The sequence below is a fragment of the Neofelis nebulosa genome, chromosome 2, assembly GCF_028018385.1.
Source record: "Neofelis nebulosa isolate mNeoNeb1 chromosome 2, mNeoNeb1.pri, whole genome shotgun sequence".
NCBI lineage: Eukaryota > Metazoa > Chordata > Mammalia > Carnivora > Felidae > Neofelis > Neofelis nebulosa.
Window position 1 is genome coordinate 61,476,505 of NC_080783.1, and position 26,726 is coordinate 61,503,230.

General features: G+C 37.1%; 1 protein-coding gene across 5 annotated transcripts in view; it reads left to right on the forward strand.

Annotated features, from left to right (window-relative positions):
* Positions 1-26,726, forward strand: part of SLC25A12 (solute carrier family 25 member 12) — a 212,334-nt gene that overhangs the window by 141,069 nt on the left and 44,539 nt on the right. For 4 of the 5 annotated variants that reach the window (XM_058714039.1, XM_058714021.1, XM_058714011.1 and 1 more), the window contains exons 5-8: positions 6,896-7,035; positions 21,444-21,590; positions 23,761-23,899; positions 24,544-24,637. In XM_058714039.1, coding sequence (XP_058570022.1) covers positions 6,896-7,035; positions 21,444-21,590; positions 23,761-23,899; positions 24,544-24,637 — 520 coding nt within the window. Of the gene's footprint in view, positions 1-3,335; positions 3,440-6,895; positions 7,036-21,443; positions 21,591-23,760; positions 23,900-24,543; positions 24,638-26,726 lie in introns of all 5 variants that reach the window. The other variant, XM_058714029.1, reaches the window with a different exon arrangement.

A 26,726-nucleotide genomic window follows, 5' to 3' on the forward strand; every position in this document is an offset into this window, starting at 1 on the left:
TAAGAATTAGATTTCCCAAAACCAAATTGTGGGGACTTTTGTCCTTCCTATCTTGGTATCATGGTTCTTTGTGTCATCTCCATTTGATGCTTTTCGCAATTTCTATTTTATTTTATTTTTTTTTTTTTTTTTTTTTTTTTTTTTTTCAGCGTTTTTTATTTATTTTTGGGACAGAGAGAGACAGAGCATGAACGGGGGAGGGGCAGAGAGAGAGGGAGACACAGAATCGGAAACAGGCTCCAGGCTCCGAGCCATCGGCCCAGAGCCCGACGCGGGGCTCGAACTCACGGACCGCGAGATCGTGACCTGGCTGAAGTCGGACGCTTAACCGACTGCGCCACCCAGGCGCCCCATCGCAATTTCTATTTTAAAAAACAAGTCACTCAAGTCAGTTCATCCAGTTGACTAACAATAGAGACCCATGCCAGTGTTGATTAGTACATTAAAATGGGTATAAGAAGCAGTTGAGTGGTTTATGAACACATTTATTTCATGCAAATGAGAGCTTGTAGTTATTAGATCCCAACTTTAGCATTTTAAAGATCTTTTGTTTTTCTCCCAGACTATGATTCATGAGTTAGAATTTTCAGAAAATATAATTAGGATTAGGAATATAATTATAATTAGGAAGCAAAACAAATCAGTTTTAGTTGTTATAGCTCCTGATATGACCTGAAAAATAAACATATGAACCCTCCAAAATCCTGCTTTCATTCTTCTGCTTCATAATGTAAAGATAGGAAGATTCCTATGGAATGAGGTACTGCTGAATGCCCTTTCAACATTGTGCTTGGAGCCCCTGGCCAGTTGGGTGGTTGTCTTGATGATGGTCATCTGTTTCTTGGGGACCTTGACCATTTTCCCTTCCTGTCTTGCCTCCCTAGTTTTGAGGATTCATTTTAGACAAATTTTCTTAAATAAAAATCATAATGAAGGAGAGAAAGTTTAATTTTATATTATTAAGGAAAGAGGAGAAGCATTGAAACTGTTACAAATGCGATTTAACAAGATTTCTAAGGCCTACTCATTACAGGCTGTTTTCAAGACTACAGAATTTCAGCATAAGGAACTAATTAACTTGGAGTTTATTTTTATAGGATTTTGGATCTGTGTTAAAGGTCAGTTTTCATGTTTGTATCCACTTAATAAAATGAATTGTGCTTATGTATTTATAGATATATGTTTAGGTAAAAGGAAATTATAGATCCATTCTAACTGTAAATCCTTTTCACCAAATGGCCTTATATTTTCTAGTTTAGAATTTATTTAAAGTACAATTTTCTCTTGTGCACACCAGGAGAGAAAGGCGGGAGAGAATATTGGATGCCAGGTGTAATGGAGTGGGGTGGGGGGGGGGGGAACTGTTATGCCATTGGTATCTCATGGACTATGATGATGATGTTATTATCTGTGTATTTGTATATATTGTTCTCATCTATGCTTTTGTTTTTTTAGATATGCTTTTTAATACACATCAGATTAGATACTTAAGTTGTGTACATTTTTGCAAGTATTTATGTAAATAGGAATATCGAACAACATTTACTTGAGTGCTGGACAAGTTTTTTGTTTCTGTTTTTTAATTGTTAGAGATGCCTCTACTTTGGGGGAGAAGACTTACATTGAGACCTCGGTAATCCATTTCAGAATGTGCAAGCAAGCGCAGGAGAGGGTTCTGGAGTTTTTAAAAGAGTGAATAAAACCATAGTTGTTTCCTCTTTGATGTTCTTTTAATAAAATTTCTAATGCATGCTGTGGATAATTACTTAATGGCTTATATATCTGTTACTGCCACTGTTGAGCCTTGTGGAGGCCGTTGCATGATTGGTGTGTGCTAGATACAGTCTAAACTTGCCTTGGTCTCACTACTAGCCTCTAGTGTACTGGATATTCTGCTTGATAGAATTAGGTTGAGGTAACCTAGATAACCAGTTACACTACATTGTGTTGTCAGTAGCTGCCTTGCATTTGTCCCACATTTAAAAAATCAAAGCCCATTGCGTTAACAAAGATGTAATCCTTCTAAAAAAATGAAACCCCAACTCCTGTCTATTAACTAATAAATGAATATAAGATATGTTGTACAGTCTAAGTTTTTTATTAAAATCTCATCAGCATTGTGTTCCAAAGCGCTTGCCTAGGAATGGGACCTCTCCAAAGTGATTTTTTTCAAGGGCACATCTTTATCCCCTCACTGTAGAATCCTGAAAAAGCAGGGATTCCTTTTGATTTGGTACTGTTTTTGATTGTCATTAAATACAGCAAATAGAAATGCGTTCCATTTGTGCCTTTAAAATAGACTCTTTTTCTCTGAAGGGAAGAATAGATTGGGGTGGGTTAGGCATAACCACCGCTGTTTTTAAAAGGTTCGGGAGATGGAAGTCTAGATGTGAAAAATTACCCTCTCTCAGTGGGAACAAAGCTGTAGACATGGAATACTATGAAAATCTAATGGTAACCAATACCTAATTTGGTCTAGTAAGAATTAGAGCTTCACCTGGGTGTTCAAAATAAATCAGTAAGAATTTTGAGACCCCTTTCAGATATTGCAGAAAAAAATCCTGTTAATACTGAAGGCTACTAGAGTAGCTTAGAGTTTAAGGTTAAAAAAAAAAGGTCATAGTGTTATTAGTTTTTATGCATTTGGTGATAGACTGGTGAAGCATCTAGTTTCTATAGTAATAGATGCTCTTTAAATGTAAACTCATCCTTCCTGAGAAACGGACCTTCACATATATTTGGCAGCAGGACTACTCTGTTGACTAATTGTATGGTAGTCCCTTCTGGAGGTAGGTAAAGGATTAATAGAAATACTTTTGCTTAGAGAAACAGAGGAAGTCACCTAGGAAATTAATGACCCAACTGGAAGTAGAACCTAGTAGTCTGGGACTGAGTCTACATGCTATTTTGGTTGGGACTTCCTCTACCAAGTTCCTGTTGTTGAACATTCTGTTGTTGTTGTTTGTTTTCCTTTGTTTTCTTTTTTGGTCTCTTAGTTGTTCCTCTTCTTTCTCCCCAAGTTTTCCTTCACTGAAAAACTCTTTACTTCCACAAGTCTCGCCATTGTTTTTGTTCAGTTATACACAAGGAATTCACTGTTTTGGTGGGAGTCCTTCTAAAAGCCTCTCTGACTTCACTTTAAGAACTATGCAGATGAAACTGAGCTATTGAGGACTCCCCTGCCCCCACCCCCACTGACAATAAAAATGTTTGGTCTCAAGCCTCTTAAGTTGGAAGCAGTGGCTCCTGCTGGGCTGGAATCCTTGGAATCAGGATGTCGTTGGGCTGATGGTAGGTGGGCTGTGTCACAGGGCTGATGGCTTGTATACCTACAGGAGGAGTTCTCTGGCCACACCGTTGGTACAGCAGCTCCTTCCAGGCTCATTCATGGAACAGGCATGGCGGCAGTCTTGGAGAAGAGTGCCAGCCCCGGTCAGAGGTAATTTTGTACTGAAGAAAGGTGAACAAGACCAGTAGGAAGCTCCCATAAGGACCAGGGGAGGGATGAGGGTGGATGAGATGGGGAGACACATTGTGGGCTGTTGGGGAAATTAAAACCTCTGTTAAGACATATTTACATAATATATATGCTTCAATGTGTAATTCATCTAGTCCAATCATCATAAGTGACTGATACAGCTGAACTGACTAATGTTATACGTCTGTGAACATTTTTACTTAATCACAGTTGTCACCATTACCTGCCCTCCTGACAAATCATACTCCTTTCCTTTGAGCAAAGAGAACATAATGACAGGCTACTTTTGTATCTGGCCCCAACTCCCTTTTCAAGAGGAATTATAAACCATCTCTTTCATAAGCCCATGCTCTGCAGGAAGTGAAAAAGTGGTCTATTGTTTTCTATATGTCAGAAAACGAATGGATTCCTATATCCCATAGCAATACCAACCTAGTATAAAACAGTAGATCATGATCTTGCTGCCAATAAGATGTGACTGTCATAGCCCTTTCATCCAGGTCAGAACTATGGCCACTGAAATAATACTCCAAGGAGTGCTATTTAGAGCTAAAGACCCTTGTTTGCCACTGGAAAGACGGGATTCTCTGTGGGGGCGGTGGGGGTGGGGGTGGGGACTTGCTATGCATTTGCAGTTAGATGTATTGGGAATATTTGAGATTATTGGGGTTCCCTTTTATGTCATGCAGAACCGGATAAAACTGGATAAGAAGAGCATCACATGTTTGAGCTGTTGCCTCACACAAGTAGAAGCTCTCCAGTTCTGGAGCTTTTGTATAACTTTTTTTTTTGGATAAGCACATCCTGGTAAAGTGGTAATTATGAATTGGATTTTAAAATAATAGTTGTACTAATTATTTTTATAAGCTTCCTGAATTAGCCTTAGGCAGTTGGTAGTAAAATAATAACAGAAGGGAAGTGGGACACATCAAGAGGTGCCAAAGTAGGTTTGAAATTTTGTTAGTCCTAGTAACTATAGTTGTAGCCTGTGACATAGTCAAAATAATTAAAAGTGTCTGCGGGGTGGTAAATAAAACAGCACATATTAATGCTCATAATAAAATCATGTCCAAAGCTATCAATGACCACTTTGGGAGAAGTAGGAAATGTTGAAACAAATAGTCATGGAAAATGACACTTCAATATTTGGGAAGATTACTATGAGTAATTTAAGCTATCATTTTAATTGTTTCAAAGATATTCCAAGATCTTAGCTAGAGGTTGCTAAGAAGTTTACAAAATAGGATTTTAGTTAAAGTTTTTATTATGGAACTTTTTCTGAATGTAAATTAGACATTATAACTTTGGTTTATCCTTTTTGTGATAGTAGAAAACAATTTTCATAAGTAAATTTTCATAGTTTGAAAGCTTTTGAATCTTTGATTGTATTTGATTAATTTCACAGTAATATTCTAATATTTTCTGATCATGTAAAGGGAATTCAGTTTTATTCCACCATTGTTTAAAACTTAATCTAGGTAGCAGTATGTACATTTCTTGTCAAATAGTTGAGTTTTAGGATTTGTGACCTTTAAAATAAAGGTTATAAAAAATGTATTCCCTTTCATAATCTTAATATTTAAATTAAATATATGTAGTAGTTTAAGTTATTCTATTCTGCTTTCCCTTAATTTCTTTGTGTTTTATTAGTTTAACACTATTTGTTGGATCTTAAAAATAAGAAATCAGAGTAATTAATTTGGGAATAAAGCAGCTAATTATTTAAAAAAAGATCCTAAAAAAAAATCTTTGCTGATCTCTCTTAATATATTTAGCTCTATTTTTGGTAACCCTTATTATTTTAATTATCTTATAAACTTTGACATATTTTACAACTGTTGATATTCCACATAGATTTGAGGGTAAACTTTTATATTGGTTAAAAGCCAAGATCTATCCCATGAATTGCTACTGAGTTTTTGTTTTTTTGTTTTTGTTTGTTTGTTTGTTTGTTTTTTTGCTTTTAGAAACAAAACCCCATATATTTAATTTGTGTTTATGGAAGGTGAAAATATTTTAATGTGGTTTGAAAATTATGATATAGTATTGCTAATTAGGCAAGAAATAAATGCTATATTCCATTTGAAAGAAAAGATGAGAATCCCATCTCCCCAGTGACATCCAATGCCTTCTTCCATCTTACTGATAGCAGTGACCTATTCGGAGCTGTTATATTGAGTCCAGACTGGTAGGATTTCCAGTTCAGGATTCTTACACTGTCTTCCACCTCCCCCTCCCCACCCCAGTAATGCTTTTATCAAGAAAAAAATGGTATATAAAACTAAAGGGAATCCATTAAACCATTTACAATATGAGATCAGTATCTTATTCAAAGAATTTACAGAAATTAGAGAAAGTAGCATAGTTGGAGATTATAAAACATTAAACTTGTATTTGCTAATTAGTAAAATTGTAGCTATGGCTGGTAAAACGCTTCCACTAATTGGCTTACATTTGAAAATAATTTTGTTCTTAAGACATCAATAAAACAGGCTTCCTGCTTTCTTAACTTTGTTAATGACTTTTTTTTTTTTTCTTTTTGGCATGAGCTTCTAAATTAGGCTATCCAGTCTATGCTTGTTAAAGTACCAGTCATTTGTGAATTGACTTTTATAGTAAGTGTAGAACTGTGTAAGAAAGTGACTGACATTGTTAGTGCATGAAGACCAGCTGTCAGAGGGTTTTGGTTGTATATTTACACAGTGTGACTGGTTCCTATCTTAAAGTTAGTGTACTGTGTTTAGTCCTTCTTTATTTAAAAGTGAATCACTAATTTCACTTATCTTAAAATATTTTAATAGTTGAGACTAATAATCATGCTTTTTATGGGGATTTTGTAGCTTTGTGTCAAGACCATATTTTTGACAATATCAGAAGCTTTTAATAAGGTGCTTGCTGCTGAGCTAATGATACGCTTTTGGTAGTATTTCTTATACCTATCTTCAATAGACAGATTCAGGCTAGTGTGAATGTAATAATCAAGCCTCAATCAAACCATACTTAGTATGACAAATATTGCATTATACTGTAATTTAGGTATTCATGCTTCTGATAAAGGGCTTAATTCGACTCCTTGAGGAACCGGGAAAACACTATTGATTTTATACAGGAATGCAAAGTAGCAGCCATTTATAGTGCAAGATATAAATCACTTCCTAATTAAAATTAAATCAAGAGAAATTAAGAATCTCATGGCCTTATATGTAATGGTACACAATCTTAAGTGTAAAATTATATTTTGTATCAATTGTGTTCCTGTGCATGGGTTTCTGGGCACGAAAAATTTTGCAGCTAATCTTAATAGAAGCAGATAATATTGACTTGAAATTTCTCTTAATTTCTTTCTGTAGGAACATTGCAGTGGACTAAACTACTTGTTCCAGATATAATTTGTTCATTTTTGTCTTCCCTTTTAAGAAAATGTCAAAGAAATTTTTGGACAGACTATTATTCATCACCATATCCCTTTTAACTGGGACTGTGAATTTATCCGACTGCATTTTGGGCATAATCGGAAGAAGCATCTTAACTACACAGAATTCACACAGTTTCTCCAGGTGAGCCTAGTTTTTATAACCGATGTAAATATATACCATTTCTTCTCCACTTCCCTTTTAGTTTTAAGTTTGTTACCAAAAATAGCAATTCCCTGTGGCATTTCTTATTTCCCACTGCAGGTTTAAGCTTGTTACCAAAAATAGCAATTCCTTGTGGCATTACACCCCCATTTCTTATTTCTCACTTCCAGAGGCAACTTTTAAGCACTCTTAAACTTGTTTCTTTTCAGCAATCACTTTCATAGCTCACCACAAGTGTAGCTGCCATCTGTTACCGTCCAGTGCTATTACAGTACCATTCATTATATTACCCACACTGTACCTCTCATCTCTGACTTACGCCGTAACTGGAAGCCCGTACACCCCACTCTCCTCCATTCATTTTGCCCATCCCCCCCCACACTTCCCCTCTGGCAACCACCAGTTTTTTGTATTTATGGGTCTGTTTCAGCTTTGTTTTACTTTTTAGATTCCACATATAAGTGAAATCATATGGTATTTGTCTTCTTTGTCTTTGATTTACTTCATTTAGCATAATACCCTCTAGGTCTATCACTGTTGCTGCAAATGGTAAGATCTCATTCCCTTTTTTTTTTTTTTTTTTTTTATGGCTGAGTAATATTCCATTGTATGTATATACCCCATCTTCTTTATCTGTTCATCTATCGATGAATACCTGGGTTGCTTCCAGATGTCTTGGCTATTGTTAATAATGCTGCAATAGGGGCACCTGAGTAGCTCAGTTGGTTAAGTGTGTGACTCTTTATTTCTGCTCAGGTCGTGATCTCACGGTTCATGGGTTAGAGTCCCAAGCTGGGCTCCATGCTGACTGTGTGGAGCCTGCTTGGGATTCTCTCTCTCACCGTCTCTCTGCCCCTCCCCGGCTTGTGTGAGCATTCTGTCTCTCAAATAAATAAAAACTTTTTTTAAAATGCTGCAATAAACATAAGGATGCTTATATCTTTTCAAATTATTGTTCATTTTCTTTGGGTAAATACCCAGTAGTGGAATTATTGGATTGGATGGTGTTTCTATATTTAATTACTTGGAGGAAACTCCATACTGTTTTCTGAGAGGCTGCACCAGTTTACATTCCCACCAACAGTGCATGAGGGTTCTGTTTTCTCCACATCCTCAACAACACTTGTTATTTCTTATGTTTTTAATACTAATCATTCTGACAGATGTGAGGTGATATTGTGGTTTTGATTTGCATTTCCTTGATTAGTGATGGTGAACATCTTGTCATGTGTCTGTTGGCTATCTGTATGTGTTCTTTGGAGAAATGTCTGTTCAGCTCCTCTGTTTTTTAATCATTGTTTTTTGGTGTTGTAGAAGTTTTTAATGTATTTTGGATATTAACTCTTTATTGGATGTGTGATTTGCAAATATCTTCTCCCATTCAGTACATTGTCTTTTCATTTTGTTGATGGTCTCCTTTACTGTGCAAAAGCTTTTTATTTTGGTGTAGTCCCTATAGTTTACTTTTGTTTTTGTTTCCTTTGCTTCAGGAGACCTATTGAGAAAAATGTTGCTAAGGCCAATATCAGAGAGATTATTGCCTGTGTTTTCTTCTAGGAGTTTTATGGTTTCAGATCTTACATTTAAGTCTTTAATCCATTTGGAGTTTATTTTTGTGTATGGTTAAGACAGTGGTCCAGTGTCATTCTTTTGCATAGTTTTGTCCAGTTTTCCCAGCACCGTTTGTAGAAGAGACTGTCTTTTTCTCATTGTGTACTCTTTCCTGCTTTGTTACAGATTAATTGACCATATGATTGTGGGTTTATTTCCGGGCTGTCTATTCCGGTCCATTGATCTATGTGTGTTTTTGTTCCAGTACCATACTGTTTTGATTACTACAGCTTTGTAATTTATCTTGAAATCTGGACCTCCAGCTTTATTCTTCTTTCTCAAGATTGCCTTGACAGTATGGGGTCTTTTGTAGTTCTGTACTCTACTTTTAAATTCTTCACTTTTTGGTATTTTTCATTGAATTTCAACTGTGGAAGATCAGGAGCTGGTTCTTTCATCTCTCTCTCTCTCCCACAGACATTTTCTGTCTCCATCACCATATAATTCATATCTGAATTACTATAATTTTGTAAATACTATGGATGACTGGGGTGCCTGTGTGGCTCAGTCGGTTAAGTGTGTGACTTTTGATGTCATCTCAGGTCACGATTCCAGGGTTGTGGGATCAGGCTCTGCACTGAGCATGGAGCCTGCTTAAGATTGTCTCTCCCCCTCTGCCTCTTTCCTCCACTCGCTAATTTGCTCTTTCAAAAAATAAAAAATAAAAATAAAAATAGAGGCACCTGAGTGGCTCAGTTGGTTACACGTCCAACTTTTGGTTTCAGCTCAGTTCAGGATCTCATGGTTCATGAGATTAAGCCCTGCATTGGGCTCTGCACTGGCAGTGGGGAGCCTGCTTGGGCTTCTCTGTCTCCCCGTCTCTCTGCCCCTCCCCTGCTTGAGCTCGCTCTCTCTCTCTCTCTCTCTCTCTCTCAATAAACTTAAAAAAAAATACTGTGTTTGACTAAAATGATTACTTTTCTTAGCGTTTCTAGTTTTTCTTATTTGTTTAATTTTCTATGTATTAATGCTAATTCATTCTTAAATTTCGCCTCACTTATTAACATTTCATTTTAATGTGTTTACAAAATATTATGTACTCTATCAATTTCATCTTCTTGGAGCTAAGAGCTTTCTTTCTTAAGAAATGGAGATAAAATTCACTTAACATAAACTTAACCACATAAAAGTGCATAATTTAAGTGGCATTTAGTACAGTTCAGTGCTGGGCAACCACTATCTTTGTCTAATTCCAAAGCATTTTTATTACTCCAAAAAAAAAAAAATTGTTTACTCATTAAGCAGTCACTCTCCATTCCTGTTTCTCCTCAGCCCCTGGTGACCACCAAACAGCTCTGACTCTATGGATTTACCAATTCTGGATAGTTCATGTACAGTAGTCCCCCCATTATTTACAGTTTTGCTTTTTACAGTTTCAGTGGATCCATGGTCAACCGTGGTCCAGAAGTAGATAATCCTCCTTCTGACGTACCGTTAGAAGGTCAATGGTAGCCTACTACTATGTCACAATGCCTACATCATTTACCTCACTTCATCTTATCACTTAGACATTTTATCATCTCACATCATCACAGGAAGGAAGGTGAGTACAGCACAGTAGGATATCTTAAGAGGACAAGAGAGAAAGAGACCACGTTCACATAACTTTTATTGCAATATATTGTTATAATTTTTCTATTATTTTAGTGATAATCTCTTACTGTGTCCAATTTAGGAATTAAACTTTATCTTATGCATGTATAGGAAAAAAACATCATATATAGGGTTTGGTTCTATGTGCAGTATCAGGCATTCACTTGGGGTTCCGAGAACATACACCCCACAGGTAAGGGAGGACTATTAATGGAGTTATACAGCATGACTTTTTGTGTCTGGCTTTTTTTTTTCTTCTTCTTTTTTTTTTTTTTTTACTTAGCATAATGTTTTCATGGATTATCCAAGTTGTAGCATGTATTAGTACCTTATTCCTTTTTATGGCTGAGTAATATTCCATTGTATGGATACACTGTTTTTTGTCTATCCATTCATTAGTTAATGGAGCCTACTAATTGGGTGTTCTTACCTTTTGGTTATCACGAACGTTGGTGTACAAGTATTTGTTTGAATAGCTGTTTTCAAATCTTTTGAGTACATCTCTAGATATAAAATTGCTGAGTCATATGATAATTTTATGTTTAATTTTTTGAGGAATTGCCAGACTGTTTCTCATAGCCCCTGCACCATTTTCCTGGAACTTTCTGACCTGCTTCATGGTTGGAGGCTGGACTTTGTACTTTTTGCATAGCTGTCGGTCTGTAATCCCCCTCAGCTTCGTACTGGGGAATGCATTTGTCTATCTTTTGTGTTGAATCTTCTGCTTACTGGATTCCATCTCTTTATTATAGTGTAGTTCCTCTTTTTGGTGGAATAGTTCCTGTAGTGGCTTCTTGAGGAAAGTATAGTAATTTTTTGTGAGACTTTTCATACCTGAAAACCTCTGTTCTATTTATACTTAGTATGGCTAGGTTTAGAATTCTAGTAGAAATTAGTTCCCTCCTAATTTTGAAAACATTTCTTTTTTGTTTTCTTTCTTCTGGTATTGCCACTGAGAAGTCCAGTGCCATTCTCATTCTTGGTTTGTTTGGGTTTTTTTAAGTTTATTTTGAGAGAAAGGGAGAGAGGGAGAGAACTCACCTGCATCTCCACGCGAGCTAGGGAGGGACAGAGAGAGAATCTGAAGCAGGCTTGGTGTCGTCAGCATGGAGTTGGAAGTGGGCCAAAGCAGGGCCCAATGCGAGGCTCGAATTCGTGGAAATTGTGAGATCATGACCTGAGCCTAAACCAGGAGTCAGACACTTAACTGAATGAGCCATGCGGGCGCCCCCATTCTCATTCTTGATTCTGTTTTGACTTTTTTTTTTTTTTTTCCCATTCTGGAGAGTCAGATTTTTTTTCCTTTTCTTCAGTGTTTTGAAATTTCATGATGATATTCCTTGGTGCTGGGCATTTAGTGGGCTCTCTGAATTTGAAAACTTTTGTCCCTCAATTCTTGAAAATATTCTCATTAGTTTTTTTTATTTACTTCAATTTTCTTCTTTATGGAACTAGTAAATATATTAAATGTATGATTTAGTTTTCTCTCCCACTTTCCGCCTGAACTTTTAGTAAGTTTTTAATTTTTGTTACATTTAAAATTTTCAGTTCTTTTTCATTTTCTGAATATTCATTTTTAAAAAATAACATATTGTTCTTTTTCTATAGGTGTACTATTTTCTCTCACTTCTCCAAATATATTAAAGATAGGTGATTTTTTTCTTCCTGTGAATTGTCTGTTTCCTTCAGTTTTCTTTCTTTTTCTCTGTTTGGGTTTTTGTTTCTTTGTTAGTGGCTTTTCTTACAGTCATTGGTCCTCTGCTCATATTTAAGATTGAGGCTTATTGGGAACTTTGGGTTCATGGTATTACTTATTAATTCTAAACCTTATTATAAAGTTTGCTGGCTCGGCTGTCATATTGGGGACCCTTTAATGTCTGTATGTTCAGGTCTTTCTTTTGCACTGGGGACCCAGAGAAGAATCATCTAGAATATTAGATCTGGCTATTGACATTATGGTTGCTGAATAATTCAAGAGGGTTAGAGGTCTCAACTTTCAGTGTGGAGATGGGCTTTGATTTTATTACCTCTTTTCCACTGTACCTGGTCTCCCCTAGTTCAGATCCTCTATTAAATTCTCTAGGCAGTGAGTCTCTAGTCCTCTACCAGGGCTGGGAAAGGCCAGAATCCTGGCTACAGTGAAGTAGTGCAGGTGACTAAGTGAGTTTTAAACAGACTTCCATCTGAGCTTCCTGTTTGTAGCTCCACCTTCACTGTCACTTGTAAGAGTACTCGTGTAGCCAGTTCCGGAGTTTTTAAGGGGTCCTGTAATGTACATTGCATAGCTTTTTGGCTTTTCCAATGTCTAGTTTTCTTTTATTTCTTTTTTTTTTTAATGCTTTATTTTTTATTTTTGATTTTGAGAGAGAGTATGTACAAGCAGGGGACGGGCAGAGAGACAGGAGAGAGAGAATCCCACACAGGCCCCCACACTGTCAGTGCAGAGCCGGATATGGGGCTCAAACCCGCAAATTGTGAGATCATGACCTGAGCTGAAATCCAGAGTCAGATGCTCAACTCACTGAGCCACCCAGATGTCCCTCCGTGTTTAGTTTTCTTGACTCTGCTAAGTCAGTTGTCGCTTGCCTTTCTGCTCTACAATCTTAAAAAACGTAGTTGCTATCTTCTTTTCTGTTTTCTTTGTCCTTGAGTTTCTGTTTTGCTTTTAGTTCCTTTACTGTGATTTTTAGTGACGAGTGAAGTTTTGGAAGACTGCAGAATTACATGTACTAGTTCATTCTCATTCAAAGCCACAGTTTCTGAAGCGCGGCAGTTTTCATCTCTAGTTAGATGAAATGCATTTCCAGGTGTCTGAGATCTTTAGCTTTAGCGTAGCTTCCTTTTTTCATCCTTTCCCTCAGTTCCCCTATCCACACTTGAAATCTGGAAGCAGACTTATTTTTTTATTTATTACAGTATCTTTATCTTTTTAGATAAAGCATCTTTTTAGAGTATTTTTATGTATTTTATCTTTTATAACCCTGGGGTATTGTTTTACTTCATGAGAGTGATCACAGTTTGAAAACTGTATCCTTTAGGTGTGGTTATTTTAGTATACATGTTGCCGAAGCGAGTACTACGTGTGGTTATTTGTAGAACCCAGTGCTTGTTCTAACACTTGTACTGTTAGTGCCCACCTGACTGTCATTGGAAAATGCTCACACTTGAAAAGTTGAAAATATTGTATATTTGAGAGATGATTATTTAAAAAAGAAATGTTCTTTCAACTAGTATTTTTTAAGATTTCTCCAAAGATGGTTTGTTCTTCTCATTGGTTGTCTTGCATTGTCTGAATGTATTTTACAATATCTAATTCTACCCTGATATACTAACTGTACTACATAAACTGAGAGCTTTAGATATGGGCTTTTTCCCCCCTTTGTTTGCTTCTCATTTTGAAGTCATTGATTTTAATTTCTTAAACTTTTTATTTTTAAGGATTTCAAATATATTTAAAAATAGAATAGTGTAATGAACTTCCATGTACCCATCAACCAGCTTCAACAGTTATTAACTGTTGGCCCATCTTGTTTTGTCTGTACTCTCCACTGTGCTCCCTCCTGGATCATTTGGAAGCCAATCCCAAACACCGTATATAGTTTTATCTGCAACTTTATGTATCTTTTTTTTTGTTTTTTTAACGTTTATTTATTTTTGAGACAGAGAGAGACAGAGCATGAACGGGGGAGGGTCAGAGAGAGGGAGACACAGAATCTGAAACAGGCTCCAGGCTCTGAGCTGTCAGCACAGAGCCCGACGCGGGGCTCGAACTCACGGACTGTGAGATCATGACCTGAGCCAAAGTCGGACGCTTAACCGACCAAGCCACCCAGGCGCCCCTAACTATGTATCTTTAAAAGATACATAGGAGCCCTCTGATTGCTGACCTAATAGAAAATAGAAAATCTGTTCTTCCAGTATTACTCTTGCAGTGAGGATTCTGCTCTGTCTTATTAATATAAAAGTTCACATTTTCTTCAGTATTGAGTGTCATTAATGAGGCTTCGTCATGTCCATGGCTGCCACTGGATATTTCTGAAAAACGAAGACATACATGGGAGAAGACAAAGGTGTAACAAAGACATAGAGAAGGAGGGAAAAAGTAGTGAGTAAGGGAAAACATATAAGATAAGGAGAGGACCTATGTCTGTTTCTGATGCTGCTTAGGAACATCCTTTCTGTGGGGGAATACTTTCAATCATATTTTAAGGTTGAAATAAAGACCTAAAATTCCTGCTTCATTTGAAGGATGATAGGGTTGGAGCTGAGGTGATAGGAAGATGGAGTGAGTAAGGGAGAATGATGAAAGTAGAAGGAGACAGAATTCGCAAATATGTAGAGATTATATAACACGCTCCCGAATAATTAATGGATCATAGAATAAAAGGAACATTAAAAAAAAAATCTTGAGACAAATTGAAATGAAAACACAACATACCAAAATGTATGGGATACAGCAAAAGCAGTTCTGAGAGAGAAGTTTCTAATGATAAACACCTACATTAAAAAAAAAAAAAAAAAAAAAAAAAGATCTCAAACTGTCTTTACACCTCAAGGAACTAGAAGAAGAATAAACTAAGGATAAAGTCAGCAGAAGGAAGAAGATAACAAAAGTTATAGCAGAAATAAATGAAATATAATGTCTAGGGAGATAACAAAATATTAATAAAACTAAGAGCTGGTTTTTTTTAAGATATACAAAATTGACAGATCTTTACCTAGACTGAGAAAAAACACATAGAAATGAAAGACACATTACAATTAATAAGAGAAATACTAAGGATCATAAGAAACTTCTGTGAACATTTATATACCAACAAATGAGGTAACCTAGAAGAAATGGATAAATTCCTAGAAACATACCCAATCTACCAATTCTGAATCATGAAGAAATAAAAAATCTAAACAGACCAATTACTAGTAAGGAGATTGAATCAGTAATTAAAAATCTCCCAACAGAGAAAAGTATAGGACCAGATGGCTTCCCTGGTGAATACTACCAAACAACTAAAGAAGAGTTAATACCAATCTTTCTCAAATTTATCCAAAAAGTACAAGAGTAGGGTACATTTTTTCCAGATTCATTTTACAAGACCAGTATTAATCCTAATACCAAAGCCAGACAAGGACACTGCGAGAAAAGGAAATTACAGGTCAGTATTCCTGAGGAAGGTAGATGCAAATAGCCTCAACGAAATATTAGTAAACTGAATTTATTTATTTATTTATTTATTTATTTAATTTTTTTTTAAATTTATTTTTGGGACAGAGAGAGACAGAGCATGAACGGGGGAGGGGCAGAGAGAGAGGGAGACACAGAATCGGAAACAGGCTCCAGGCTCCGAGCCATCAGCCCAGAGCCTGACGCGGGGCTCGAACTCACGGACCGCGAGATCGTGACCTGGCTGAAGTCGGACACTTAACCGACTGCGCCACCCAGGCGCCCCAGTAAACTGAATTTAATAGTACATTAAAAGGATCATGTACCATGATCAAATGGGATTTATTCCTGGAATGCAAGGATGGTTTAGCATATGCAAATCATTAAATGTGACACATCACATTAACAAAATGAAGAATAAAAATCATATCTCAGTAGATACAGATACAGAAAAAGCATTTGGAAAAATTCATTATCCTTTCATGATAAAAAATGCTTAGCGGGGCACTTGGGAGGCTCAGTTGGTTAAGCATCTGACTTTGGCTCAGGTCATGATCTCGCAGTCTGTGGGTTCAAGCCCCGTGTTGAGCTCTGGGCTGATAGCTCAGAGCCTGGAGCCTGCTTCAGATTCTGTGTCTCCCTCTCTCTCTGCCTCTCCCCTGCTCGTGTTCTGTCTGTCTCTCTTGCTGTCTCAAAAATAAATAAACATTAAACAAATTTTTAAATGTTTAGCAAGGGGTGGGGTGCCTGGGTGGCTCTGTTGGTTAAGTGTCCCAACTTCAGCTCAGGTCATGATCTCACAGTTTGTGAGTTTGAGTCCCATGTGGGGCTCTGTTCTGACAGCTCAGAGCCTGGAGCCTGCTTCGGATTCTGTCTCCCTGTCTCTCTGCCTCTCCCCACTTGAATGTGCTCGCTCTCTCTCGCTCTCTCTTGCTCTCTTTCTCTAAGATAAGTAAACATTAAAAAAAAAATTTAAAAATAATGCTTAGCGAGGTGTGCCTGGGTTGCTCAGTCAGTTAAGGATCCAACTCTTGATCTTGGCTCAGGTCATGATACAGTTTGTGAGACTGAGCCCCATGTTGGACTGTGCACTGGCAGCACAGAACCTGCTTGGGATTCTCTGTCTCTGCCCCTACACTCCCCCCTCTCAAAATAAATAAGCATTAAAAAATATTTAAAAAGTGCCTAGCAAATTAGGTACAGATGGAACATACCTCAACAAAAGAAAGGCCATATATGACAAGCCCATAGCTCACATCATGCTCAACAGTGAACAGCTGAAAGCTTTTACTCAAAGACCAGGAGCAAAACAAGGATGCATATTCTTACCACTTTTATTCAAAAAAGTACTAGAAGCTTTAGCCAGAGAAATTAGTCAAGAAAAAGAAGTAAAAGACATCCAAATTAGAAGGGAAAAAATAAAATTGTCCCTTTTTGCAGATGACATGATATTATATATAGGAAACCCTAAAAGACTACGCACACGCACATGCACACAAACCCATCAAAACTGTTAGAACTAATAAATGACTTAAAGTTTCAGGGTACACAATCAAAAACAGTTGCACTTCTATACATTAGCAATGAACTACTGAAAAGAGAAATTAAGAAAATCCCATTTATAGAATATTAAAAAGGATAAAATACTTGAGAATATATTTTACCAAGGAAGTGAAAAATCTGGTCACTAAAAACTGTAAGATGTTGATGAAAGAAGTTAAGACACAAATAAATGGGAGGATATTCCATGTTCATGGATTTGAAGAATTAATATTGTTAAATGTAATACCCAAAGTGATCTATAGATTCAATACAGTCACTATCAAAATTCCAGTGGGCCTTTTCACTGAGATAGAAAAAACAGTCCTAAAATTTGTATGGAACCACAAAAGAACCCAAATAGCCAAGGCAATTTTGAGAAGAACAAAGCTGGAGACACCACATTTTTAAAATTCAAATTATGAAGCTATAGTATTCAAAACAGTATGGTATTGTCAAAAACAGACACATAGATCAGTGGAACAGAAAGAGAATCCAGAAATAAACCCATGCATATATGATCATTCATTTTTGACAAAGGAGTTAAGAATATACAATGCAGAAAGGGTAGTCTTTTCAGTAAATGGTGTTGGGAAAACTGGATATCCATATGCAAACGAATGAAACTTGACTCCTATCTTATACCAGACAGAAAAAACAACTGAAAATAGATTAAAAACTTGAACATAAGACCTGAAACTTTAAACTCCTAGAAGAAAAACATAGTGGGTAAGTTCCTTGACTTCAGTCTTGGCAATGATTTTTTGAATTAGACACTGAAAACAAAGGCAGCATAAGCAAACATAAACGAGTGGGACCACATCAAACCAAAAAGCTGCACAGTAAGGACTCCATCAACAAAATGAAAAGGCAGCCAATGGAATGGCAGAAAATATTTGCAAACCACATATCTAATAAGGGACTAATATCCAAAATATGTAGGGAACTTTACAACACAGTAACATACACACACACACACACATATATATATATACATATATATATACATATATATACACACACACATGTATATATATACACACACACACGTATATATATGTATATATATACAGAGATACATACATATATACACACATATATGTACATGTATATATATACACAGACACACATGTATGTATCCCAGATACATACATATATACATATACATATATGTATATATACATATATACATATATACATATATACATATATATATATATATATATATATAGGATGTGAACAACACTTTCAACTCCATAAGTTAATTAATTATAAAAACTAAAAATGGATAAGAGACCTGAATAGACATTTTCCCAAAGAAGACATATAAATTGCCAGGAAGTATATGAGAAGTTGCTCAATCTCACTAATCACCAAGGATATGCAAATCCAAACCATAGTGAGATGTTACTTCGTATTTGTTAGGATCTCTATTATCAAAAAGAGCAGAGACGACAAATGCTGGCAAGGATATGGAGAAAAGGGAACCCTGTACATTGTTGGAAAGTAAATTGGTGCAGCCACTATGGAAAACAGTCTGGAGGTTCCTCAAGAAATTAAAAATAGAACCACCAGGTGATCCAGCAACCCCACTTCTGGGTATGTATGCAAAGGAAACAAAAATCACTATTTCAAAGAAATAGCTGTACTCCCATGTTTGTTGTACATGGAAACAACCTAAGTGTCCATTGAGAGGTGAATGAGTAAAGAAAAATGTGTGTGTATTCACACACAATAGAATATTGTTCACTCAAAAAAGGAAATCCTGCCATTTGCAATAACTCAGATGAACTTGGAGGGCATTATACTAAGTGAAATAAGCCAAAGAAAGACCTACTACAAGGGATTGCTTCTTTGTAGAACCTTAAAAAAAAGTTGAACACAGAAACAGAAAGAATAGTGGTTGACAGGGGCAGGGTGGGGGTGGGTGGGTAGGGGGGCAGAGGCTGGAAAAAGGATACAAACCTTCCATTATAACATGAATAAGGTCTGGGAATGTAATGTATATCATGGTTACTATGGGTAATAATACTGTGTTGTATAATTAAAATTTGCTAAGGAAGTAGAACTTGAGTGTTCCTATAAAAAAAGGTAACTGAGGTGATGGATATGTTACTTAACTTGGTGGGACTCCTTTCCCAATGTATACATGTATCAAATCATGTTGCACACTTTTTATATATCACAGGTTTTTTTTATTTTTATTTTTTTATTTTTTAAAAAATTAAAAATTTTTTTTTTTCAACGTTTTTTATTTTTATTTTTGGGACAGAGAGAGACAGAGCATGAACGGGGGAGGGGCAGAGAGAGAGGGAGACACAGAATCGGAAACAGGCTCCAGGCTCCGAGCCATCAGCCCAGAGCCTGACGCGGGGCTCGAACTCACGGACCGGACCGCGAGATCGTGACCTGGCTGAAGTCGGACGCTTAACCGACTGCGCCACCCAGGCGCCCCTATATATCACAGTTTTGTCACTTTTATCTCAACAGAGTTGAAATTTTTAAAAAGTAGGAGTAAGGTAAAAAAAAAAATAAAGAATAAAAAAGTAGGAGTAGGGAAGAGACAACTTTGTCATATCATGCCAGTTGTTTATTTTGTACTCTTTCATATTTATCAGTTGAGTTTTAGTTTCTCCACTTCTGTTGTCTTTTCAAAAAAATCCAAACATTTAGATGTTGGGTGATAGATATTAAAATACCTTAGATGTTTCCCTCAGTATTCTCATTTAATTTTTTTAAGACTATTGGAAGATTTAATAGGTTTGATATACTTGTCTCTAGCCTGCCAACCTGCTAAGAAAAAATATTTTTAAAACTTATTAAATAGCATACAAATAAAATCTAGAAAGCCACATAAAACAAATACATAGTTTAATGAATTATAAGACAAACCTAAGATAATTTAAATGTCTTTGAATTACCAATGAACTATCACAAGCCCATAGGAAAATAAATTAGTAAAGTAATGAGACTTTTTCCAAAACTGTTAAAAAAAATTTTTTTTAAATGTTTATTTACTTAGAGCATGAGCAGGGGAGGCGCAGAGAGAGAGGGAGACATAGAGTCTGAAGCAGGCTCCAGTTTGCCAGCCGTCAGCCCAGAGCTCGACATGGGACTCAAACTCATGAACCATGAGAGCATGATCTGAACCAAAGTCAGATGCTCCACCAACTGAGCCACCTAGGCACCCCGCTACCAAAACTTTTAAATATCAGAAAAAGCAACATTGACTTGTAGGCTTGTATAAATATGGTAATGAAAATTGCAGTATTGTATCTGTGAATAATATATATTTAGATATGAATATTATTTTTAAAGTTGCAAATAGTGTGAAAATGGCACCCAATAGCACCATTGTTATGTTGTGGTAACAGATTTATTTGGATTATGTCATAGGTCCTCAGTGCAGAAATGCTCCACTTTTCACTTTTGTATAGTATTCAGCATGTTACTGGCACGTTTTATTGTTTTTATTGATATCATTTATGACAAAATGTGACTGCTGAATAATTCAAAAGTTCAGCGATCTTCTGGATTATTTTACAGTTTATGAGTAACTGCTGCCCAAGCCAGACAGTGATAGCTGAACACTAGTTATCAGTTTGTTATTTATAACTTTCATGTTAGAATTACTAATTATTGCTCTTACCAGTCAGTAGACTTTCTCACTAAGTTCATGTTTTAAAAATTGTTTGAAAAATGGTGTCTTAATTCATTGAGAGAGAAAAAGAGACCCTTTAATTACAGTATTACATTGAAATACTGGAAATGAATCTAAACTTTTTTAAGTTTGCTCATTTGAGAGAGAGAGTGCAAGTGGGCAAGGGGCAGAGAGAGAGAGAGAGAGAGAATCCCAAGCAGGCTCTGCACTGTTAGTGCAGAGACTGACACACGGCCCAGTCCCACAAACCGTGAGATCATGACCTGAGCCAAAAGCAAGAGTCTGACGTTTAACTGACTGAACCGCCCAGGTACCCCAAATCTAAACTTTTATTTCAAAACGTACCCTTGGGAGACACTGGCAGCACAGAGCCTGCCTGAGATTCTCTCTCTTCCTTTCTCTCTCTCTGTGCCTCCTGCTTGCCATCCCCCCACCACCCCCCCCAAATAAACTTAAAAAAAAAAAAAAAGGTACCCTTGGATAAGAATGCCTTCAAGCAAGAAAGAATACATTTTAAAAGCTGAATTAAAACACTAAGAACGGTTCAGTGTTGAAAACTTTTCAAGTGCATTAAGGTTTTTTTCCTCCTCCTCTTTCTTTATTGTCATGCTATGATTCATTCTTCCCGAGGAGTACTGTGTAGTACATTTTCAGGAAAACGTGCTTTTTAAAAGAAATTAAAAGTTTTGTTGTAAATTCAGAGCTGTGCAGTGTTCATTTCTGTAGTAAGTGCATGCAAGGGAAGAATGTCCTCCTTTTTCAAAACATGCAGTTGGGATGTGCTTTAACCAATCTACTGTTCTATTTCTAACTTCCCTCTAGGAGCTGCAGCTGGAACATGCAAGACAAGCCTTTGCACTGAAAGACAAAAGCAAAAGTGGCATGATTTCTGGTCTGGATTTCAGTGACATCATGGTTACCATTCGGTCTCACATGCTCACTCCCTTTGTGGAGGAGAATTTAGTTTCAGTAAGTAGAAAGCAAGTACTTCAATTTTCTCTTTCCTTAACATTTTTGAACCATTGGGTCCTGGCTCGCCTCCTTGGACACACCCGACTGTCAACTATTCTAACTTAATGTTTGGTTGGTAGAAGGTAAACAGGTATGTGTAAGGGAGGTGGGAGTGCTGTGATGGTGAATAGTCTTTCCCGGATCAAGTTTTTTTCAGAGCCACCATCGTGCTCTCCTATATTTCTAAATTGTTTATTTCCATTTACAGAGTCCAGTGAAAGAAAACAAGGGAGTTTGTAGACAGGGGTGTGCAATTACTTTTCCCAGTGGGCAGGGCAGTACTTCGCCCAGACACTGCTGCCTTCACCTTGGCCTTTTTCCATCCCACCAGGCTCCCAAAGCCTTGCTATAAAGATGGCTCCTTCCTTTGTTGCCTGCAGGGTGCTGTTTGCTAGAGGAATCATCACTGGCCTCTACACTGTTTTAATAACCATGGCCGTGGCAGAAGGTATGGAGGAAATATGTGGGCATCAGCCAATGTGGCTCCCTCCTCTCTCTGCCCCTTCACCTGTGCATTCAGTCTGCATGGACCAGACGGTTTTTTTGTTCTGTCAAACTGCTAATCTCTATAAAGTAATCATCTGGACCAATAGCAAACTGATGTCATTCACTTCCTCACAAAGAGTGCTGAAACTTTCCTCACTTACCAGTTCTCTTGTTCGTGCATTGTACTTATGTATAAGTTTTTGATTGCTGCTTGTTTTATATGGAGGGAAGCCAGTGAGTGCTTTTGTTGTTTCAGCTGAAGATCATTATCCCTGATTTAGACCGGGGTAGAAAGATCAACTTCTGTTCTTTTTCTTCAGTGAATTTGAACATGGAGCATGTCACTTTGTCCTACACATTTCACCTCCTTGACACCCATCTCCCACTCCCTGAACCCTTACCTCATACCCTAGCCAAAAAATGAGAGAAGGACAGAAAGAAAGGGAGAGAAGGAGGAAAGGGTGGGGGGGGAGGGGAGGGGAGAAAAGAAAGAAAATCCTACAGAGGGGGATTCTCATTGCCTTGGAATGAGGGGACCCATTTAATCTTTTCCAATTGGGTTACATAGACCTATTATAGCTTCAACTTACCAAATGCCATTTCAGTCCCTGAAGGAATGTATTAAATAATTTGAGTTCTCCTTTTGGGTCACTGGCATGCAAATTCAAGCTAATACAAATATCATCTATATTTGGGTTAAGGCATGTATGTGAGGGATGGGTACATTTGCCCATCATTACCTACACTATTCTTAGTAGACCTTTGTGATTAAGGTCACACTGGTATTTCCATAAGTATTTCTTTGAGTTTTTATTAGAGAATGTTTTTAATCATATGGGTTCCTCTGACTCCTGGCTTAGAAATTAGGCTTTTGCAAACTATGAAAAATGTTCTCTTTTGAGTTTATATCCAAGTGGTGGGCAGAGGGAGAACTTACCTCTTCACCCTGCAGAGGTAATGAAGGCCAGATTGCCCCCCACCCCCATCACTCCCCAGGCACAAGAGAGCCTCTTTTGCACTGTTCCACTAAAGATGTAATTTATAGTGAATAAATCCTCCCTAGATTTTCTCTACATTTTTTGGAGTTTTTGGTAGTTGTACCTTTCGTGATGCAGATTCAGACTGTTAACTATCTTAATTATAGTAGTGGTCTTAAAAAAAAGAAAACAATTAGGAAAACTGATATAGTGAAATAGTTTTAAAATAGAAAGTTACCACTGGTTTTTGTGTATGAAAAAAAAGCAAGTTTAAAAAATACTCTGTATTGTACATTGATGTTTGAATTATCCTAGACTAGCAAGAGTTCATAGTTGAGGATCTTGAAAATCCTGTTTAAATAACCATTATTTTTGATCTGTGATAATTGTATTTGTTGTTTCTGACCTTATAGGTAGATGAACCGTGAAGTCCAACTTCCAGATGTTGCTTTCTTCCTTAAAACCTAAATTACATAGACCTCCCTGAGGGCGTGAAATGCACTGAGTGTTTCAGTAGGATACTTTCTTTGTATTTATGGACTGGTTGTTAATCACTTTAATAATGAAGACTACTTGGGATCTTCTTTGAGAAAAGTGTAGTGTCCTTAAACGTGTTTTATTTGTTTTTGCTTACTGTTTAAACTTTTCCTGTTGTCATTTCCTAGGCAGCTGGAGGCAGCATCTCACACCAGGTTAGCTTCTCCTACTTCAATGCATTTAACTCCTTACTGAATAACATGGAGCTTGTTCGTAAGATATATAGCACTTTAGCTGGCACAAGGAAAGATGTCGAAGTCACAAAGGGTAAGATTTCAAAACTGTGTGTTGATTGGAATGTGCATTTTCACTTTTCTTTATCTAGGGCATGAAGCTGACCTAAGTTTACCACTCTGAAGCCAGAGCTAGAGAGTGTGTTACGGTGTGCGTATGCTTCACTTGGGCGGTAGTGGTCTTCAAAAATCCAGGTGCATTTAATGGGGTGCTGGGGTCAGGAATAAAAAAGCAGCTCTGACAGTTTTGAAAAGAACCTTGGTCCAGTCTGTCAAACCGGCTAGTGGCAGTGTGGCCAAAACTTGTTTGTACTAGGAGGGAGTTGTGGCAGAAAGATGGGCAAGCCTCCTCTTTTTGCTGTGTTGTAGTAGGGTGTTTTCGTTGATTGGAGAATAGCACGTCTTTTATCTTGTGACTCCGGAGACGAAAGCAAATAAGAGAGAGGATTCTAAAGAGATTGTTTTATCTTTGAAATAAATTTGTTTTTGCTGATTCCTTGTGTTAACATTTTATCTTTTGCCGGCTTTCAAACTTCCAAAGTGGAACTTAGGTATTTAAATTCAGTTTTAGATTTTTAAAATAATTCTAAAATGCCTTTAGCTTTCAGAGGATAGTTGGTTAAACTAGAAGCATGTTAAGAATGTTTTAAGATTTTCAATTCTTTCTTTTTCTTCTAGAGGAGTTTGCCCAGAGTGCCATACGCTATGGACAAGTCACTCCACTAGAAATTGATATCCTCTACCAACTTGCAGATTTATATAATGCTACAGGGTAACTATTCCAATAATTCTTCATGATATTTATTATAGGACAGTTCCTGTAACATGTGAAGCAGGGGTATGCTTTCAGTTCATTTTACGGTAGTTAATTCAGTCTACAAATTCCAAGAAAGAGAGAGAGGCCAAATGAGAAACGGGAGGAGGGAGAGACAGACGAAGACAGACGTTTAGGTTGGGGGGATGAATGAAGGGAAAGGGAGAGAGAGCAAGAGGGGAAAAGAGCAAGGAGGAGAAGAGAAAAGGAGGGAAGAGAGGGAGAGAGGGAGGTAAAAGAAGAGAGTAAGAGCTCATGGGACTTGTGAGAGGGAGATAGGGGACAGAAGACACACGAGAGTGAGGGGGAGTGAGAAGTAAGAGAGAAATGGGGAAAAGTTGATTTCATCTGGACTCAATTAAATGTAAGAGATTTGTGAAAATTTGCCTACATTTATAAAGTAAACTGCAGTACATGTCCAGGTGTCTTATAATCTTTTTGGTTCATTCACAAATGGTCATTTCTACAGAACAGTATGTATCATTTTGTGTTGGAAGGTATCATTTCTTGAAATATGTTCGTGATGTTATCATTATGGTTATCATCATAGTCAAGCTCAGATATTTTATGCCTCCATTCTATTTTTTAAAAATTTTTTAATGTTTATTTTGAGAGAGAGAGAGCACGTGCATGTGAGTGGGGGAAGGGCAGAGAAAGAGGGAGAGAGAGAGAATCCTAAGCAAGCTCTGCACTGGTAGTGCACTATGAGTGCAGAGCCCAACTCAGGACTCCATCTCATGAACCGTGAGATCATAACCTGAGATGAAATCAGTAGTCAGATGCTTATGTGACTGAGCCACCCAGGGACCCCTAATGCCTCCACTCTATAGACTAAAATAACCAAAGCACATTGAGAGTTTTTGATTTGTGAAGTTCTTTTGTAAATCCGAAAGAAAAACCTTCATCTCTGGGCAGGATTTGTGGGATGCGGGACTTACGCTCTTATATTAGGTTGCAAGATTTTTTTAAGTGTAGGAATATCTGAAAAATGGTTTTTGTTTTTGTTTTTAATATGAAATTTATTGTCAAATTGGTTTCCATACAACACCCAGTGCTTATCCCAAAAGGTGCCCTCCTCAATACCCATCACCCACCCTGCCCTCCCTCCCACCCCCCATCAACCCTCAGTTTATTCTCAGTTTTTAAGAGTCTCTTATGTTTTGGCTCCCTCCCTCTCTAACCTCTTTTTTTTTTTCCTCCTTCCCCTCCCCCATGGTCTTCTGTTAAGTTTCTCAGGATCCATATAAGAGTGAAAACATATGGTATCTGTCTTTCTCTGTATGACTTAATTTCACTTAGCATAACACTCTCCAGTTCCATCCACGTTGCTACAAAAGGCCATATTTATTCTTTCTCATTGCCACGTAATATTCCATTGTGTATATAAACAAAAAAATGGGTTTTAACCCTAGAGCTGAGGACTATTAGAATCTGGGTATATATGGGTGATTTATTGCCTTTATGCTACATAATGAATTATTGGTCTGGAGATGATACTAAAAATGCCATCCAGTCTTTGGTGATTGACATGAAACATCAGGCCATGTCTCATTCATCTAGAATTCACATTTTTATTTATTTATTTTTATTTATTTTTTAATTTTTTTTTTTAACGTTTATTTATTTTTGAGACAGAGAGAGACAGAGCATGAACAGGGGAGGGGCAGAGAGAGAGGGAGACACAGAATCGGAAGCAGGCTCCAGGCTCTGAGCCATCAGCCCAGAGCCCGACACGGGGCTTGAACTCACAGACCGTGAGATCGTGACCTGAGCTGAAGTCGGACGCTTAACCGACTGAGCCACCCAGGCACCCCAGAATTCACATTTTTAGCAGAGGTTCTGTGCCACCTTTATAAGATAATAAATGGTTTCAAAAAATGCTTTTCAAAACTAGATCTATAGTGATCTACCTGGTTCATGGAATGTACTTATTTTTAAGTAAATTTTTTGGAAACAGTAGTGCAGGGTTCAAAACTCAGAGCTTAAAAGAGCATGCTGTAAAAAAGTATCTCTTCTATCCTTGTGCCTTTCCTTAAAGGCAACCAGT